This window comes from Vespula pensylvanica, chromosome 11 (genome assembly GCF_014466175.1).
Source record: "Vespula pensylvanica isolate Volc-1 chromosome 11, ASM1446617v1, whole genome shotgun sequence".
Taxonomy (NCBI): Eukaryota; Metazoa; Arthropoda; class Insecta; order Hymenoptera; family Vespidae; genus Vespula; species Vespula pensylvanica.
In genome coordinates this window covers 367052-387032 of record NC_057695.1, presented here as the reverse complement: position 1 = coordinate 387032, position 19981 = coordinate 367052, and the positions used below count along the sequence as shown (strand labels likewise).

Here is a 19981-nt window from a genome sequence, read left to right as displayed (position 1 = left end):
TCTCTCTCTCTCTCTCTCTCTCTATCTCTATCTCTATCTATCTATCTATCTATCGATCTCTATCTATTTTTTTCTTTCGCTTTTAAATTATTTCAATCATTTATGTATTTTAACAGTATGATTAACGTTTAAGTTCTTTCATTGTACGAATAAATATTTCGAAGGTTCTCAATCCCTCTCTTATTTTAATCATTTATATATACGTGACAACAGGGTTGGTTGGTCTCCGTAATAATTCCCCCTAGGTAGGTGGATGAGAGAAGAGGGATGAAGGGGTGGCCAAGTACTATCCATCGAAAAGTTCCTAGATCATTTTAAAAATCGATTACGTACATATATCGTACGTAAGGTAGTTACGTACTTGTTCGAACAGATACTTGTCGAACGTTTTCGTAGTTTTACGATTTGAGATAAGAAGAGAAAAGAATAGAAAAGGGAAAGATATTGGATTAGAAAATTGATGAAAAGTATAATAAAGGAGTTTACAATCGTTTCCGTAATGTCGCCTAGGAACTTTTCATTCCGTCTAGGGACTCTCGGACCACGCCCTCTATATTTTAACACTGTAATTATAACGTGTAATAATTATTTCGATTCGTAGAACGAATCTTAAGTGGTTCTCAACCTCTCATTTCTCTTTACTTTCAATTATTTCAATATCGCATATATAAATGTTGTGTGATTACAACAATGTAAAATATGTTTTCAATATCGTTACGATAAATGAAGAAATTGTCAGTGGTTCTCATTTTTTCATTTTTTTTTCTATATTTTTAATTTATGAAATTTTATTCATAAATTATTCATATGTGTGTGTGTGGGGGGGAGGGGGGGAGTAATTTTCTTAGATTTCCTTACACGCACGTAAAATCAATTTTTTTCCGTTTCTATTCTCTTTTCGTTTGTTTTTTTTATCATAAATCATTAATTTCGTAACCGATTTATATAACAAAATCTCTTCAACCGATCATCGTAATTTTTGTTTAGTCATGATAGATTTCGTTTTATTCGAGATGCAAACAGATTCCCGGAAGTGTTTTTTTCCATTCAAAATTTCTTTCGACTTCCTCTTTTGTATGTATGCATGCATGTATGTGTGTGTGTACGTAAGTACGTATATACGTATACATTTTTAAATGGTACCGCGTACGTAAAGCAGACTCTGGCCGTTCGCCCGTTTTCATTCATGATTTTGCGAAAGTAAGAGAGAAAGTGAGATAGGTAGATAGAAAGAAAAAGAGAAAGAGAGAGAAAGGGGAAAGGAGAAAGAGAAAAAAGAGAGAGATGCTGATGACTGTGCTGACGCTTCGTGACTTTTGACGTGTACTTGTAAACCCTCAAGATGCATGCTTTCCATTCCTTCAGAATTATTTTAATTCATTTTTTCTTTTTTTTTTTTGTCCATAATAATTTCTTTGCCAATTGTTCATGTTCTTGATGAATTGTGCCCAATACAATAACGTCGATAAACAAAATGGCGGAGAAAGTACTAAAAAACTGATTTATTTTAAAGACAAATAATCTTTGTTAAATTCTGTACGATGGTATTATAAAAGAAGAAGAAAAAAAAAGAAGAAGTATTTTTTATATTACAGAACGAAAAAGAAAAAATGATACGAAAAAAGATCTAGGCACTATCGTGAAGAATCATATATTTCTTTAGTTTTGTTCCATAGATAATTTTGTTGATTACGTGCATTGTTGTTAAAAAACAAGAAAATGGCGGAAAATGACGATACTTCGAGAACAATTTCTTTTTCTGTCTTTCCTATTTTTCTTTTCTTTTATTTTATTTTATTTTATTTTATTTTATTTTATTTTGTCAATCTTTCAATCGAGAAGTGTCACGTGACTTGTAATTCAAAATGATTGGTCGATAATCGTTTACTTATCAAAATGGCGTCGATTTCGTACGAATTTTGAAATCTTTTTGAAATCTCGAATTCACGATCGTTACTACTCACGTTAACGTAGCATGGTTCGTAGCTATATAAAACGAAGGCACTAGTTATGTTTCGTACGCGTAATGTGTCGACAGGGACGAGAATACACGTGATGTGTGTATGTATATGTATGTGTGCGTGTATGTGAGATATATTAATCCGGTTTTACCGAGCACGCGATGGAAAGAGAGATTAAGAAGACCCATGAGATTTTCTTACGGGTATTTCAATTGCATTTGAAATTATAATAGAATATTAGAATGGTGTGCTTGGTATTCATCTGTTTTGTTGTAAAAAAAAAAAAAAAAAAGAAAAGAAAAGAAAAGAAAAGAAAAAACAGAAAAAGATAAGTAAATAGAAAAAAGAATATAAAAAAAAAAGAAAATAGGTAAAAAAGTATTCGGGAAAAAAATATTTGTCAACTTTTTAAATTATCTTTTTTTAATAATAATAATAATATTATCAGTATTATTAATATTATTATGATTATTATTAAAAAAAAAGGAAAAAGAGGATTTTAAAGTTAAGATTTGTTTCCAAGAAATTCTAATTCCAAACATGTTCTCTGTTCGTGCTTTAAGAGCGTCAGCGATATAACTTAATGATGCACGTACATATGTATGTATGTATATGATTCACTTAGTAGTAATGTATATGTATGTACTTGATCGGAGCAACGATAATTATACGACTAGCTTTTAATTTGATGTCGCTCTCTTTGAGCTCGAGCGCCATGATATTATCTAAAGTGTGGTCGTGACAATTTTCTATGACAATTTTTTCAAAATTAAATTCATTCGACTGTATAATATGCATACATACATACATACATACATACATACATACATACATACATATATATATATATGTATTCTTCATGTAATTAAGTAATTAAATAAAAAATTTAGTGAATGAAAAAAATATATACCTACACATATATATATACATATATAATTATTCACATGTTAATTTTTATAAATAAGTTAGCTGAAAAAAATATTTACAATTTTTACTTCTAATTTCTTTTTTATTTTGTCACATACGTTTACATGACAAGTAAACATTAATATTTTTTTCTCTATCTATGAACGGGGGTTTTTTTTTTTTGGCCCACCTTGTAGAAGTCGCATTCGTCATGTTAGTCGCGTGTTTACCGAGAACACCTCGCTCTTTTCCTCTTAACCCCTTTTCTTGGAGTAAAATTTTATACGCTATTACTATAAATACCAGTGATTAACAAAAGTAAAGTCTCATCGGTTACTTTATTTTCATTCATTCGAAGTCGAAGACACGCGTGCCAAGAAATTTTCTAAGAAATCTAATCCTGATCTTACATATTGATGTGTGTATAAGCGAGTAATATGTGTATGCCAGGGTGGGACCAAAAGTTTCTAAACGATTTTAAAAAACGATTGCTCTTTTTAGAGAGATCTTTTAAATCATTTTTTTTTTTTTTTTTTTTTTTTTTTTTTTTTTTTTTTTCTTCATATTAAGAAGAAACTACAGAACCTATAACTACAATTTACAAGCTATAAAAAGTTCTCGAAAAAAAAAAAAAAAATGTAATTGACTTTTAAAATCATTTCGAAATTTTTAGAATTAGTCTAGAAGATCTTAATCGTGTTTCGTTTTTTTTTTCTTCTTTCCTTTTTATTATTGTTATTATTTTTTTTTTAAATCTTCTTTTTTTCTATACATTCGACATGGCTGCTGGCATATCAGGTCGCCGCCATTGTGCTGAACTTCAAAGAGAAGACTTACAAAAGTCATTTTCGTCGAGTATTGCTAGCCTTTCTTAATGCGATGACTATTGTAATTGGGGTCACCACCCTTATCCCTGTCCCTTCACCCTTCACCCTCCATCCTCCATTTTTCACCGATGATGGCTGCTACTCAATTTTGCACTTGACATTATTTCGAGCGTTTATAAGTTTCGTTTACTCGCATTTCCGTCGGTAAAACAGAACAACGATTTTATGAGAACATTAATTATTATATATATATATATATGTGTGTGTGTGTGTGTGTGTGTATCTATATTTTATTACTTTTATTATTTATTTAAGAAAAAAAAAATAATGAAAATAAAAATTTACATCGGTGAAACAGAACGACGAAATCGGAAAATTCATTTTTTATATCTGATTATACTTTATTATTTATTAAAAATTATCTGAAATGATTTTCTCCTTCTTCTTATTATTATTATCAGATTTATATAAAATCGATTTAATAAAAAAGAAATTCTATTTTAATCGGAGATAAGTATACCAAGAATACTTTTATAGATTGAATATACTTGAATAAGATTTTCCAAGGATTTAGAACGATTTTTTATATAGATATATTTAATTGTATCAATACGTACACGTATACGCGTTAAATACATAGATGTATGTGTATGTAACTAGATGATCATCGATAATAATCCATTCTCTTAGTCCAATGAACAGAGAAAAAGATTATACGTATGTGTGTTTGTGCGTATATGCGTATCTATGTACAGGTCCATTAGCGACGCTTGCTTTATGGTGCGTATGAATAGGAGTCATAAATTCATCTATTAATTAAGATCAATCGGTTGCAAGTGTATTTGTGAGATAAGATAAGATAAAAAAGAAAAAGAAAAGGAAGGGAGTAAAAAAAGTAATAATAATAATAATAATAATAATAATAATAATAATAATAATAATAATAATAATAATAACAACAATAATAATAAAAATTCGACGACGATTAAGAGACAGAAAAATAACAGAGAAAAGTAATGATAGTAACGATTAAAAAAAAAAAAAAAAAGAAAGATGGATGATAATTAAGGGGAGAAGAAAAGAAAAAAGAAACAGAATTAATTTGATCTCGTATAATATGTACTCGGATTTTAATTCCAAATATTTTTTTTTTTTTTTATATTTGTATATATCGTAACACTATAAAATAATTTAATCTCCTTTTCGTTTTATCTATTTATTCATTATTTCATTTATTCGTTCGTTCGTTCGTTCGTTCGTTCGTTCGTTCGTTCGTTCGTTCGTTCGTTCGTTCGTTCGTTCGTTCGTTCATTCGTTCCTTCATTCATTCATTCATTCATTCATTCATTCATTCATTCATTTATTTATTTCTTTTTCTTTTGAAAATGTCGTAGGTACTGGTGAATCGGGAAAATCCACGTTCATCAAACAGATGAGAATTATTCACGGCTCCGGTTACTCGGACGAAGATAAAAGAGGATTCATCAAGCTGGTCTACCAAAACATATTCATGGCGATGCAGTCGATGATACGAGCGATGGAACTACTCAAGATCGAGTACGCGGAATCATCGAATATAGTTAGTATTATTATCTCTGACAATCGATCAAACTTATAACCTTCGACATTTCCTTTAATATACTTCAAATTATATAGTATATATTCGTACATACATACGTACGTATATATATATATATATATATATATATATATATATGTATATATATATTAATTATAATTTTGTCTAATCATCTACTAACTTTAATAACAATCCGATATAATATAATTAATATCCAAAAATCTAGATTGATATAACTTCAAAAATTATCTCATTCTAACCAAATTTGCATTCGTTACATATATAATTAACACACATACACACACATACACATTCGATTAACCTAACCTCGAAACATTTCTCTCATTTTTTAATCTAAATTTATATTAATTACACACACACACATGTTCGCGTATATATATATATATATATATATATATATATATATATAATACGTGTAGGTGGTATGTGTATATATCGTGTATCTCATATTATCGTCGTCTATTTTCTCATCTTCCTTTATTGTTTTTTTATTTTTTATTTTTTATTTTTTATTTTTTTATTTTTTTTAATCCAGGAAAAAGCGGAACTCGTGAGAGCAGTCGACTTTGAGACGGTCACGACATTCGAAAGTCCATATGTTGAAGCGATCAAGGACTTATGGGCAGACGCCGGAATCCAAGAGTGTTATGATCGCAGACGAGAGTATCAACTAACAGACTCTGCTAAGTAGTGGGTATCTTTGTTCTTTTTTGGTTTTTCTTTTTTTTCTCTCTTTAAAAAACAACAAAAATCATCATCCAAAGTCCTCAATTTCTTCCATTTTCTTTCCTATCTCTTCTCTCTCTCTCTCTCTCTCTCTCTCTCTCTCTCTCTCTCTCTCTCTCTCTCACTTTCTCAGGTAGTAGTTGTATTCGAATTACGTTTGAATCCATGTTGAAATCGTGAGTAAAAATAAAAAGGAAAAGAAAGTCACTGTTCAATTTAATAAAGGAGGGAGAAAGAAAAGAAATATGAAAGAAAGGGAAAGGAAAGAGAAAATGATGATTACTTAATAGATGAATAAAAAAGGAATTAGAAAAAAAAATGGCGGCCTACTCGACCGGTAACTATTACCACCCGACATTTAATTCATTATTTCGATTCGAATCATTCATTAACGCGCACACACATATACACGATCGTAAATTCATCATTCTTTAAATTCTTTTTTATTCTTATAAAACTCGATAATAATAATAATTATTATTATTATTTCCAAGCGATGATAATTAACTATAACATAACAGCGATATATATATATATTATATATATCATTCTTTACATTCTTTTTTATTGTTATTATAAAACTTGGTAATAATAATAATAATTATTATTATTATTATAATAATTGTTATTATTTTCAAGTGATACAATTACCGATTTCAAACTTTTTTATATATACATATATAATAGTGTACACACATACACGTGCGCGCGTAGTGTATGAGATGTGTATTACGTTCTGCCGCGTGGACAGGCACGCCATTTTAAATTGTAGCGGCAGAAATGAGAATTAAAGTCGATCATTATCCCTACTCTCTCTCTCTCTCTCTCTCTCTCTCTCTCTCTCTCTCTCTCTCTCTATCTATCTATCTCTCTCTCTCTCCCCCTCCCTCCCTCTCTCCTCCCTCTCTCTCTTCCTCGTGCGATTCAAGTTGAAACGTTTTGCAGGTTAATTATCAAATCTTTGAGAAGAAAAGTGTTTCCTCGTTAATTATTCTTTTGTTTCTTTTTTCTCATTCTTAGGTATATCAAGGAAGATGTTTTATCATAAAACCGTATTAATAATATCCGTATAAATATGTATATTTATACGTATATACATAAGAAAAAATAAGGTCCCAAAAATTTGTAATTTCTCTCTTTCTCTCTGTCTCTGTCTGTCTCGATCGATCGATCGATCGATCGATCGATCGATAATCGTTCCGTCGCATAGCACGATTAATAATCTTATCTATCTATCTATCGATCTATCTATATATCTGTCTTTTTTTTTTTTAATTTCGTTCTTCGTTTCTTTTTTTTCTTGATTAAAAATTTTCCATTAATATTATTTACTTATTTACTTTTTCTATTACACCCATTTGTTCTCTCTCTCTCTCTCTCTCTCTCTCTCTCTCTTTCTCCTTTTTTTTTGGACGATCGCTCTCTCCTCTCCACACGGCATTAGGTATTGAGAACACGATGTTTCAGTTACCTAATGGAGATAGATCGAGTTGCGGCGCCAAACTATCTCCCTACAGAACAGGACATACTTCGTGTGAGAGTACCTACTACCGGTATAATTGAGTATCCTTTTGACTTGGAAGAGATCCGATTTAGGTATGTCTCTTGTTGTGCGACGAAAGGATGAAGCTGCCTGTGTGCCTGCCAACTATTTGCTGTCTTATTCTCTCTCTCTCTCTCACACACACACACACACACACATACTCTGTCTATCTCTTTCGCTGTACAATCCTACTATTCATCCCTCTCTCTGTCTCTCTCTCTCTCTCTCTCTCTGTCTCTCTCTCTCTCTCTCTCTCTCTCTCTCTGCATTGTGTCTGCATCCATTTTGCAACTTTACTAATCGTGCAACTTTATACACCACTACACCATGGGACTCGTAATTCGTTGAATAGTTCTATCTCATTTTCTTTCTGTCTTTCTATCTGTCTCTTTCTTTCTCTCTCTCTCTCTCTCTCTCTCTCTTTCTCTCTCGTTCTCTCTCTCTTTCTTTCTTTTTGGTTTTCTCTCCCTCTTTTCTTTTTTATCCAATAGCAACATACCCACAGCCCTTTCTACATCTCCCTCATTACCCATTTTTAATAGCAATATTTGCGTTATCGTCTCGGTCTATTTTTATCAGGGTTGCTAGGGTAAGGTGGGACAATTTATTTTTTCTGTTTATTTATTTTTTTCTTTTTTTCTTTTACTTCAGGAACCGTCCAATCACGTTCGAGGATTTCTCTCTTTTTTTTATTTTTTCCTTTCTTCTTCTTCTTCTACTTATTCTTCTTTTTCTTTTCTACTTGCAGGACGAATTTGACAAGGATAATAATAATGATGATGATGATGATAATAATAATAATAATAATAATAATAATAATAATAATAATAATAATAATAATCATAATCATAATAATCATAATAATTTTAATACAAAATAAGTTGTTAGTAAATTGTTATTCGACGATGGTTTTTTTCTTCTTCCTCTCTTATTGTTACATTCTTTTTTATTTTTATTTTTATTGTTTTATATATATATATATATGCATGTATGTATGTATGTATATTTATATATATATATATATGTATATATATATGTATGTATGTATATTTGCATGGCATGCACTGTGTCAGACTGTTGCTTCGTTTGTTTTTACAGTTATCTTAGTGACCTAGAACGTATTGAAAAGCCTGATTTTCTTCCTACCGAGCAAGATATTCTTCGGGCTCGAGCTCCCACTACCGGCATTATAGAATATCCATTTGATCTGGACTCCATCATATTTAGGTACTAACGCAAAATATATATGTATATAATATTTTTTATTTAATATTTTTTTTATTTATTTTATTCTAATTTATAATTAGTACAAAGTATTTTACAGTATATGTGTATATATATGTATGTATATGTATGCGTGTGTACGTACGTATGTTGTATTACATACGTATGTATTTTATACATATATATATATATATATGTATGTATATATTTGTATATATAATATATATATTAAAAAAATGTATATATATATTATATATATTACACAATTCTGATATTTTTATATACACATTTATTTAAAAAGGATTCTTTTTTTTTTAATTTTTGACTCAGGTATTACACACATATATATACACACACACACACACACACACGTTGTTATGGGTTACATTTTTCTTTTTCTTTTTTTTTTTTTGTTTTTTTTTTTCAGAATTTTGTTCACAGAATATTTTTATACTTATATTTAACTTTTTATTTTTTCATTTATTTCTTCAAGATCTTTTGTTTTTCCATTTCATTGCGATATATTTTACAGCAAAGGGATAAAATCAATCTACAAAGTACGAGTTTCAAAAAAAAAAAAAAATAAAAAGAAAGAAAAGAAAATGTGTAGTAAGCGCTATATAATATTAGTTCGCAATATGGCTGTTTTGTGTTGTGCGTTCAGTGTTCTTTTTAAAAATGTACAGAGAGATCGTTGCTTCGTTATTTATGATGTATACGAGTCAGCACGATTCAATAAAGAATATTCTTTTTTCTTTTCTTCTGTGCATTTTGCTAATTCCCTTGACTGGTTGAATTTTTTTTTCTTCTATAATCTCTCATTTTCTTTCTCATGCATCGAATATAAGAAAAGATTGAATTAAAGAATCGTACTCTCTTTTTGCACATCACTTAAGCGGGATCTCTCGTATGCATGCTGTAATTTTCAATATATTCATGTTTTTCCTTTAACACAAACACTACAGGCATGCCTCTTTTCTAATCTTTAATGATCTCTTCGCACAGTGTTACTTGTATGTTAGTAAATTGTATCGATATTCGTGTTGATTGTTTTACTATGATGAGAATTATACATATACATGATTACGTAGATAATTTTTTTTTTTATATATTTTTTTTTTATATATATATATACATACACATAAATGCAGTATATATCATTTTAAGTATCGAAGAGTGGTTCTAATTTGTTTAATGATATTTTGCAGGATGGTAGATGTAGGTGGACAGAGATCGGAAAGAAGAAAATGGATTCACTGTTTTGAGAACGTCACTTCCATTATATTTTTAGTAGCTTTAAGTGAATACGATCAAATTTTATTCGAATCGGAAAACGAGGTAAAAAAGATAACGATATGTAAATATTTCATGATAATAGATATACGTATTTGTTGATTAATGAATTTTATTTAAAATATACATACATATATTTGTTTTCTAGAATCGAATGGAAGAAAGTAAGGCGCTCTTCAAAACAATTATAACATATCCCTGGTTTCAACACTCTTCCGTTATTTTGTTCCTAAATAAAAAAGATCTACTCGAAGAGAAAATAATGTATTCTCATCTGGTGGATTATTTTCCTGAATATGATGGTAAGTCAGGTTATTTATATTTTCTTCATCTCCTGAAATTATTAGTACATAAATATATATATATACGTATATATATATATATATACACACACACACACACACACATATACACACATACACGATGAATGTTGTGAAATACTACACACCATGTCAAAGACACAAGGATTTTTGATACTTTAATTGTATTAGAAAAACAGTAACCACCTACCTTTATATGTATTATTCTTTATTTTAATTCAACAAGAAAAATATTTGATGAAATTAGTATATGTTTAGAAAGAGTTTCTAGGAATGCTATACGATAGAGATGAGTATGGACATTTGCCAAATAAGAAAAGTAAATTCTCTATAATATTATATGTTGATACGTATTACTTGGTACATAGAGTGCGTACATCATTTTATTAGACAATCAATAAGTTTTATGGTATAGGCCCAAAGCAACAAGATGTACCGGCCAGGGAATTCATCTTAAAGGTCTATCTCAATTCGAATCCTGATCCTGACCGCATGTGCTACTCTCACTTCACGTGTGCGACAGGTCTGTTTAAGTACAACTTGTCCTGGCCAAAAATTGTTTTGTAGCAAGTTTCTCGTAGCAATTTTTTCAATTGACCCAGTAATCGTAAAACATGCAGTTATATAAAGCTTTCCCCTTTTTGGCACAAGAGAATCTATATATATATATATATATATATATATATATATATATATATATATAGATATATATATATATATATATAAGGCGCACTATATTATCTATATCTCTTTTCCATATTAATAATATATACCAAAATCTCTATCTCTCTCCTCTGTGTCTTGATTTTACTTAATAACTAATATCTCATTCGTGATTTGTATTACGTAGAATTAATACAGAATCAAATATTCTAAGTGCATACATGTATCTTTGAGCCGGAGTTTGGAGTACAAAATTTTTCATCGACTTGAACCACTTGTCCACAGTGAACGAAGAATTTCGCATTACGAGACACACACATACACAACACAACACAACCCAACATAGACAGACAAATAGACAAACACGTATACGAATACATATATATTTTTACAGACATCTTATATACATATATTTTTTATCTTAGTTACTTAAGACATATAAAAGTATTTATCACCTTTATGTAAGATATTTAGCTTATTACTGGTGCTTTCGAAAGGCTTCTTTGACGTATGCTGCAACTAATTAGATAAGCTACCCTTGGAACACATATATATTGGATTTAAGCAAACTTAATTATTTTATTAAAATTCCCCCTCTATTGTAATACTATTGTATTTAATACTAGAATATTCACCATTTATATCATCGTCGTTAAGAACTTCTACGCATTCTACAGGATTCTTTTATCTCTATTTGGTACATATATAACGTTATAGCTCATTTTTTTTAAAGAAATATTATTTATACGACTTCATGATTATATTTATAGCAAAAAGGTCTGTGGTATAAAAAAAAAAAAAAAAAAAAAAAAAAAAAAAAAAAAAAAAAAGAGAAAAAAAAGAGAAAAAGACTTATCGCATAAACATACATTCCATACAGACATATAAAATAATCTATCATTTGTTAATAAATTTTTTCTTTCTTTTTTTTTTCCCCTTTTTTCTTTTTCATACACATTCTCAATCTCAGTATTCTATACTCAATCTCAAACTAAATATTAAAACGATTCAAAAGTAATATTATTTTCACTAATTTATTAATTCTACATATATAATATATCACTAATGATTGAGTCACCTTAATTAACCATAAATCTTTTTGCTTTCCGAAAATGTAGAAGTAATATTTCAGCCTATTTGCTTGCTGTAAATTTCACAGGCCCACAAAGAGACGCCATAGCTGCTAGAGAATTTATTCTAAGGATGTTTGTCGATCTAAATCCAGATAGTGAGAAGATTATTTATTCTCACTTCACATGTGCCACAGGTAGGAAACATTAAAAGTTGTTATGGCAAAATATATATATATATATATAATTATATATTTTTCATTGTATATCTCTTATACGTATGCCTCGTAATATTGCTTTTGGGAATGTTGTGTGCTGTAGCGTGTATCTTGCCTGCATCCTTCTATCAGAGGTGTGTAAATTTAATATTATTATTAAGTTTTCATATTGAATTAAATTTTTTTTTTGGCTTTATGGGGAAAAAAAAAAACTAACCGAGGAAATAATCTGATTGTTATAATTGCATGCTGCTTGTGATCGGAATCATATAACAGATACGGAAAATATCAAGCTTGTGTTCTGTGCCGTAAAGGATACAATTATGCAGAGTGCTCTTAAGGAATTCAATCTCGCCTAATATGGCCTATGGACGAATTTTTTCAATTACATTTTATTATATACAATGTGTCATAAGTGATTTTTTGTCTCTTACACGTTAAATTGCTTCTACTACTTATCAAATATGTGTCCAGATTTTTTACATTATGTTTATCTTCTCATGCGAATTCATTAATATATTATAGAGTCAAATGATAGATCGAACTTGTTTCTTTGTTTAAAGTGCAATAAGAATGTCAATCTCCATTTCCTTTTTCAATTATATACTATTACAATGTTACCTCCTTTAACGTTAAGTATTATCTCAAGATATTATTACTTGCATGTATACAAAACACGATATACTTCTCATCGTTTGTAACATATCCAAACACTTTGTCTTCTTTGATTACTTTCATTGTTAAAATTAAATAAAGCAGTGAACTTTTGGCAATTTATGCATGCGAGCGGACGCATTTTGCAAAAAAAAAAAAGAAAAAAAAAGAATATGCGATATTATTAATTATGTGATACATGGGCTTTTATTATATTAACGAAGAAATATTCTGGGTTGCATGTGCTCTAACTACATTTTCTTTTCGTGGTAAGTGTTTTGTTCTTTATGCTTAAAATGGTATATGTCAGTTGGTTTTTCATTATCTATGCAAATAACATGGTTTGCAAAGCGAAGAAAAGAAGTACATTCTTGAATATTAATACCGATAATATAATAATCATAATTTCTTTTTTGACAGATACGGAGAACATCAGATTTGTATTTGCAGCGGTGAAGGATACTATCTTGCAATCTAATCTAAAGGAATATAATCTGGTCTAGATGAGAAGATATCTATATTGGAGTGACGTTGACTACTACTACTTTAACATCTTAACCAAAGTATTGCGGTATAGACACTGTTAAACGACAACAAGAGCAGGGAAAATGATACGGAAGGGAGACATGGAATAAACAATAACTATTTTGTGGTGCCATCGATGAAGCATCGCAGTTCCATCTCAAGAAGTACCAACTTTAGCTAATAAAAATATGTAATACGATGGAACTACCAGCGAGACAAACAAAGACGGACCTAAATCTGAGCGTTATACGTTCTTTACTAAAACCTTCTCACTGTCAATACCAACAAACTGATTTAGTTTCGTACTCCATTTGTTGAATTTGTTACCTTTTATAGCTTAGTTTAGTCGATTATGCTGCGCTGACCGCGCTGTCATCGTCTGATTTTTATATAATGAGATAAACAAATGAACAAGAAATATTAGAAGGAAAACGTCTAAAGGATTTTAAAAAACGCAGCCGTGCTCGCGTTAAAATCTGTCCAAGTGTTTAATCCCAAATATAAAGTTGGGATTTGCAAGGAAGGAGCAAAGAAGAAAGGACGGACCAAAGTCAAGGCAAAGGATGAGGAGGAGCAAGTGGCGAAAAGGAAGAGGATATCAAGAAGGAAAACAAAAGGAAAGAATGCTTTTTTTCAAATCGCAGATAGAGCCGGTGACACACAAGTGAGAGAGCGATTCCTAGTGCCATTTACTAGTGTGGGTGTGTTTTTATCGCAGAGTCCTTCGTTAGATGCAAAAAGCCAAAGTGTTTATTTCTTCTTTTTTTTTCTATTTTTTTTTCTGATTTTTTCTCTCTCTCTCTCTCTCTCTTTTTCTCTCTCTCTCTCTCTTTCTTTTTTTTTTTTTTTTTTGTAAGAAAAGAAAACAAAAAAGAAATATCTGTGCCAGAAACGACTAAGAGTTTTTTCTGCATGTGACTCGAATTCACGATTTTAATCGTATAAATATTGTTACATATAATATATTAAAAACAAAGGGGGAGAAAAATGAGAGGTAAATGAAACATAGAGAAAAAGGGTAGTTGTAAGGGACAGAGGGGAGCGATGAAGGAAGGAAGAAAGAAGGAAACGACAAGAAGAAAGAAAGAGGAACTGGAATGGAGGGAACAAGACAAAAAGTTAGAAGAAAAGAGAAGAGAATAGTAAGAAAGGAACGGTAGGAATGTAATAGAGTATGCAACGAATGAATGAAGAAAAGAAAAGAAAAGAAAAGCAAAGCAAAGCAAAGCGAAGCTTAAGAAAAAGTAACGAATGAACTACTTCCCACCCCTTTCGCATTAAGAAACACACAGACAGACAGAGGAAAGAAGAAAAGAAAAAAAAAAAAAATTGATAAAGGATCCATAGGAAACAGCATCTGTTTTGATGTGACTTTAGGTAATTTAGGAGACGAAAGCTGGCAGTCGATGATCCTGCTATCTTTCATCTCTGGTATATACATATATATATATATATATATTTATATATATATATAATAATAATAAATAATAATAATAAATAATAATAATAATAATAATAATAATAATAAAATGAAAAAAATAGGCTGTGTGCACGTTGGTGCAAGGGCTGCAGCAAAGAAACAAAAACAAACAAACAAAAGCAAAAGTAAATAAGAAAAGATAAGAAAGGACATTGCTCGACATGGACAACGACCAACATGATTTTGATCATGTCGTGTTGTAGCCTCATCGAAGTATGAAGTTGTCATTATCGGTGTTATGCGTCCATGCAAAGTGAATTCCATATACAATATCTACATAAATAAATGAATGAATGAATGAATAAATAAATAAATAAATAGATAAATAAATAAATAAATGAATGAATTAATTAAATAGATAAATAACTAAATAAATAATGAAATAATTAAACAAACGAATGGATAAATGAATAAACGAACGAACGAATAAAATTAAAGGCACACACACGAAATGAAAAAATTGAAATCGTGTTATCGTCCTGTTTGTTAACGATGCTCGGCCCTAGCCCTTAATCGAGGCACAACAGCATAATTGATCGCGTGGCAAGGGACACGTAATCCTTAAAGATTCGTGTCCCTGGCATCGCGCTTCGTATCCACATTATATACAGTGTACGTATGTATTATGAACTGCTCACTGCCTGCGTTTGTCCGCAATTGGTCAATCGCGCTGCCCAACACTTTGCTTGTATTCTCTAACGGCTCTCGATCGACGGCACCATCTTCTTCTTTTTCTACTTCTTCTTCTACTTCTTCTTCTTTTTCTTCTTCTTCTTCTTCTTCTACTCATGAATCTTCATTATCGTTTCTTATCTTTCACGACGGCACTACATCAAGTTTACCGTCCTTTATTAAAAATTTTAAAGGAAGAGGGAGAAAGAAAGAAAGAGAGAGAGAGAGAGAGAGAGAGGATGAGAGAGAAAGGATAACGAAACCAAAAAATAAGAGTGAGATGAGAAGCGAGTGAAAGAGTGAGAGAGAAAAAGAGAGAAAAATAGAAAGAGAGAGAGAGAGAGAGAGAAAGAGATAAAAAAGAAGTAAGTAAATAAACAAATAAATAAATAAGTAAATAAATAAATAAATTGTGCTAACGAGCGGCGAACTTAGAGAGTACTTGCATCGATTGAAAAAAAAAAAAAAAGAAAATAATAAAAAAATAAAAAAAAAAGAAACAAAGAAAGAAAGAAAAAAATCTTTACGGTCTTGATTGAATGGTGAGAATGAAAGAATGAGAGAAGGTTTGCTTGTTTGTTTGTTTGTTTGTTCGTTTCTTTGTTCGTGTATGTATATGTGTATGTGTGTATGTGTGTGTGAGTGAGTGAGTGCGGTGTTCGGAGACCATTAAAGCAGACTGAACGCCAAATTCCGGCACTGTGCTGATATTGCAAAGATTGAACAAGAGAGAAAGAGAGAGAGTGAGAGAGAGAGAGAGAGAGAGAGAGAGAGAGAGAGAGAGAGAGAGAGGAAGAGATACATGTACACAACATCATACACTTGCACATCTACACGGGCAGCATATGTCATACCTACCCTGGTTGAGAAACACACTGAGTTTATATGAGAGATAAATATATAAATACATTAAATAAAACTATAATATTAAGAGATAACAACAAATAATATAAAATAATAATAATAATGAGTAATGAATAATAATTAATAATTAATAATAATAAATAATAATAATAATAATAATAATAACTATAATAATTAATAATAATTAATAATAATTAATAATAATAATAATAATAATAATAATACTGCTTGGTTTTCAGTGAGAGTGCATGATACGATTGAAATATGATTGTATGTTGTTAAGACAGGATAATGATTATGTATGTATTTTAAAATTGAAAATTGAAAGCAGGCCCAAAACACATTTTGGTAGTTGTGAGGAATTTCAAGATATTGGATTATGAATGATAATGACAAATTTGAGGATCGACGAAGGGTGGGTGAGTGAGATGAATGGCATGAGAAAAGGGGTAAGCTCGATAAATGAAAAAGAAGAAGTTAAATTGAGCGAAGAAAGAGAGAAAAAGAGATATAGAAAGAGAGAGTGAGAGTGAGAAAGAAAGAGAGTTATGTATAAGGGGTGTGAATGTTCATAGTATGTATGTACAATATATGTTGGAAAGAAAGAAAGAAAGAAAGAAAAAATGTGTGTATGTATGAAAGAGAGAACAAGAGAGAATGAAATGTATGAAATGAAAAAATGAAATGTATGAAATCTAATATACAGTATGTAGAAGAAGTAATGTATGTGTTTGTACGTTTGATTTTAAAATTGAATATGAAATTGATTGGGACTAATTGCTGGGTCTTACTTCTTGTCTACCCAATTTTGTGAAAGAAAGAAAAAAAAAAAAAAAAGAAAAAGAAAAATAAAAAAGAAAAAAACAGAAGTAGAAACAGAAAAAAAAGTATGGATGATAACGAGAAAAGAAAAAAAATGAACAAGAGAGAAAATGAACAAGAGAGAGAGAGAGAGAGAGAGAAAGAAAGAAAGAAAGAAAGAAAGAGAAAGAGTGTGTGTGAGAGAAAGAAAGAAAGAGAGAATGAGAAACGCGTAAATATTTGCGGCTATATAGTTCATTTGTAAATCATTTTTGTCAAACAACAACAACAACAACAAGAACAAGAAAACAACAACAACTACTACTACTACTACAACAACTACTACAACTACTACTACAACAACAACAACAACAACAAAGTATACATTTTTCTGAAAAAGCATAAAAAATACGTTTGGGTATTCTTTCTGTGTGTATAAAATGTAAACACCTACCAAGCGCTCCGAAGAGGAAAAAATCAATGTTTCTAACTTATTTATAATAAATAATATACATTAATGAGAAAGATAAAAATAAACGCAGTTTGTGACAGTAGCACCGATGCATGTGTGTGTGATGACGATGCATTCATATTTCAAAAACTATATTACTATTCTCTCTATATCCTCCTATTCTTACATACATACATACATACATATATACATATATACGTACATACATACATACATACATACATATATACGTACATGCATATTACATATACATATGTAAGTACATTTGTACATATGTAAGTACTTATGTACATATTACGAGGACGTCGAGGTAGGTTCTCATTTTAAATTTACCAGACATTATCGTCGTTCAAACGAGCCAAGCAAGAAAATTTCATTTCCTTTTTTTCTTTTCTTTTTTTTTTTTACGTTTTCTTTTGTTATCTTTATATTTCTTAATTAATTTTTTGTTGTTGAATAATTGAAATTTTTCATTATACTTTTTTTTTTTTTTTACTATTATTTTATCGTCGTTGTTATTATTATTGTTATTATTATTAGTATTTTTATTTTCTATCTTTATATATATATATATATATTAATAGGTTCTCGTTTCAAATTTACCGCCAATAAATGTCTCAATGAGACGAACGAATTTCTCCGTTTTTCTTTTCGGCGATAATTAACATTTTTAATTAGATTTGCGTGTGTGCGTATGTGCGTTTGCGTATGTATGTGTATGTCGTTATTATCGTATCTTATATTTCATTATTATTGTTATTATTATTATTATAATTATAATAATAATAATTATTATTATTATTATTATTATTTATGTAATATATTTAATACGAGTCCTCAGGTCTACATATTAAATTTGCCGCTCATAATTATTATATCTTCGAAGATCGATCGATTTATATTTTTTTTTTTATCATCATTATCATTTTATCACTATTATTATTACTATTATTATAACATTATTATTATAATTATTATTACTATTACTACCATTACTTATTATTATTATTATTATTATTATTATTATTATTATTATTATCATCGTTTCATTATTATTTTATATATATTTTATATTTTTTTTAAGTGTTCTAATTTTTAAATTTGCCGCCCCATTATTGACATCTCGAAGATCGATCGATCGATCGATTTATCTATATCATTTCCCATCTCGACGATCGATAATTTTCATTATACTTTCTTTTTTTATCGTTCATATTATCATTTAAAATCATCATCATCATCATCATCATCATCATCATCACTACTACTATTACTATTATTATCATTATTATTATTATTATTATTATTATTATTATTATTAATATTATTACTATTATTTTAGTATATCAATACATGTCCTCTTAATATATCGAACAGCAACGATCGAATAGAAAAAGAAACAGTGAAAGAGAGAAAGAGAGAAAGAGAGACAAATAGATAGAGAGAAAAAAAAGAACATTAGCAATGCTAGTTCTCAACTAGTTCTTTCTCTTTTTCTTCTCTCTCTCTCTCTCTCTCTCGATCATACGTGGGCTTCCTTCATCCATATATCGATTATTGTGTGATAGGGGTCAGTAGTGGAGAGTCGTGTTGAACTCGTTGGAGTCCGATACATTTGTAGTTTCTTTCTCTACTTCGACAGTCGTAACGTGATAACACCACATAATATAATAGAAGATAAAAGAGAAGAAACGTATAGTGAATACACATATATATATATATATATGTATATATATATATGTACATAATTTATTGTTAAAGAAAAAAAGAGAGAGAGAGAGAGAGAGAAAGATAGAGATATATAGAAAGAGTAGCAGCAACTAGGGCCTACTTTGGAACATGTACATTTTTTAAATAGGGTAAGTAAGCCACTTTGATTTGAATTTTCTTTTTTATCTCTTATATATTATTATTATTATTATTATTATTAGTAGTAGTAGTAGTAGTAGTAGTAGTAGTAATAGTATTATTATTATTATTATTATTAATTTTTTTTTCTTTCTTGTTTGTTTTCTTTTCTCACTATTTCTTTTGTCTTCTTTTCTCTTCTTCGTTAATTCCATATCGTTGAGTCCCCCAAATAGTTTTTCGAATTACGAGAGTTAAGAGCAACTTTTTGTTTTTCTTTTTGTTTCTTGTCGTCTCTCCGTTCCTTTTTTTTT

The 19981-nt window shown here is 29.6% G+C and overlaps 2 protein-coding genes across 15 annotated transcripts in view; both read left to right on the top strand.

Annotated features, from left to right (window-relative positions):
- LOC122633081 (guanine nucleotide-binding protein G(q) subunit alpha) overlaps positions 1 to 13771 on the top strand; it is a 25528-nt gene extending 11757 nt beyond the window's left edge. The window contains exons 2-10 of one of the 13 annotated variants that reach the window (XM_043820602.1): positions 5089 to 5273; positions 5830 to 5984; positions 7488 to 7616; positions 9996 to 10125; positions 10229 to 10382; positions 10816 to 10923; positions 12223 to 12330; positions 12455 to 12485; positions 12628 to 12888. In XM_043820602.1, coding sequence (XP_043676537.1) covers positions 5089 to 5273; positions 5830 to 5984; positions 7488 to 7616; positions 9996 to 10125; positions 10229 to 10382; positions 10816 to 10923; positions 12223 to 12330; positions 12455 to 12485; positions 12628 to 12691 — 1064 coding nt within the window. In that variant the 3' untranslated portion in view covers positions 12692 to 12888. Of the gene's footprint in view, positions 1 to 5088; positions 5274 to 5829; positions 5985 to 7487; positions 7617 to 8661; positions 8791 to 9995; positions 10126 to 10228; positions 10383 to 10815; positions 10924 to 12222; positions 12331 to 12454; positions 12486 to 12627; positions 12889 to 13425 lie in introns of those variants that run through there. The other 12 variants (XM_043820603.1, XM_043820604.1, XM_043820613.1 and 9 more) reach the window with 12 other exon arrangements.
- Positions 13772 to 19598: 5827 nt separating this feature from the next.
- Positions 19599 to 19981, top strand: part of LOC122633088 (myb-like protein X) — a 3165-nt gene continuing 2782 nt past the window's right edge. For both annotated transcript variants that reach the window (XM_043820632.1, XM_043820631.1), the window contains exon 1: positions 19599 to 19678. The gene's annotated coding sequence lies outside the window, so the exon portion shown is untranslated. The remainder of the gene's footprint in view (positions 19679 to 19981) is intronic.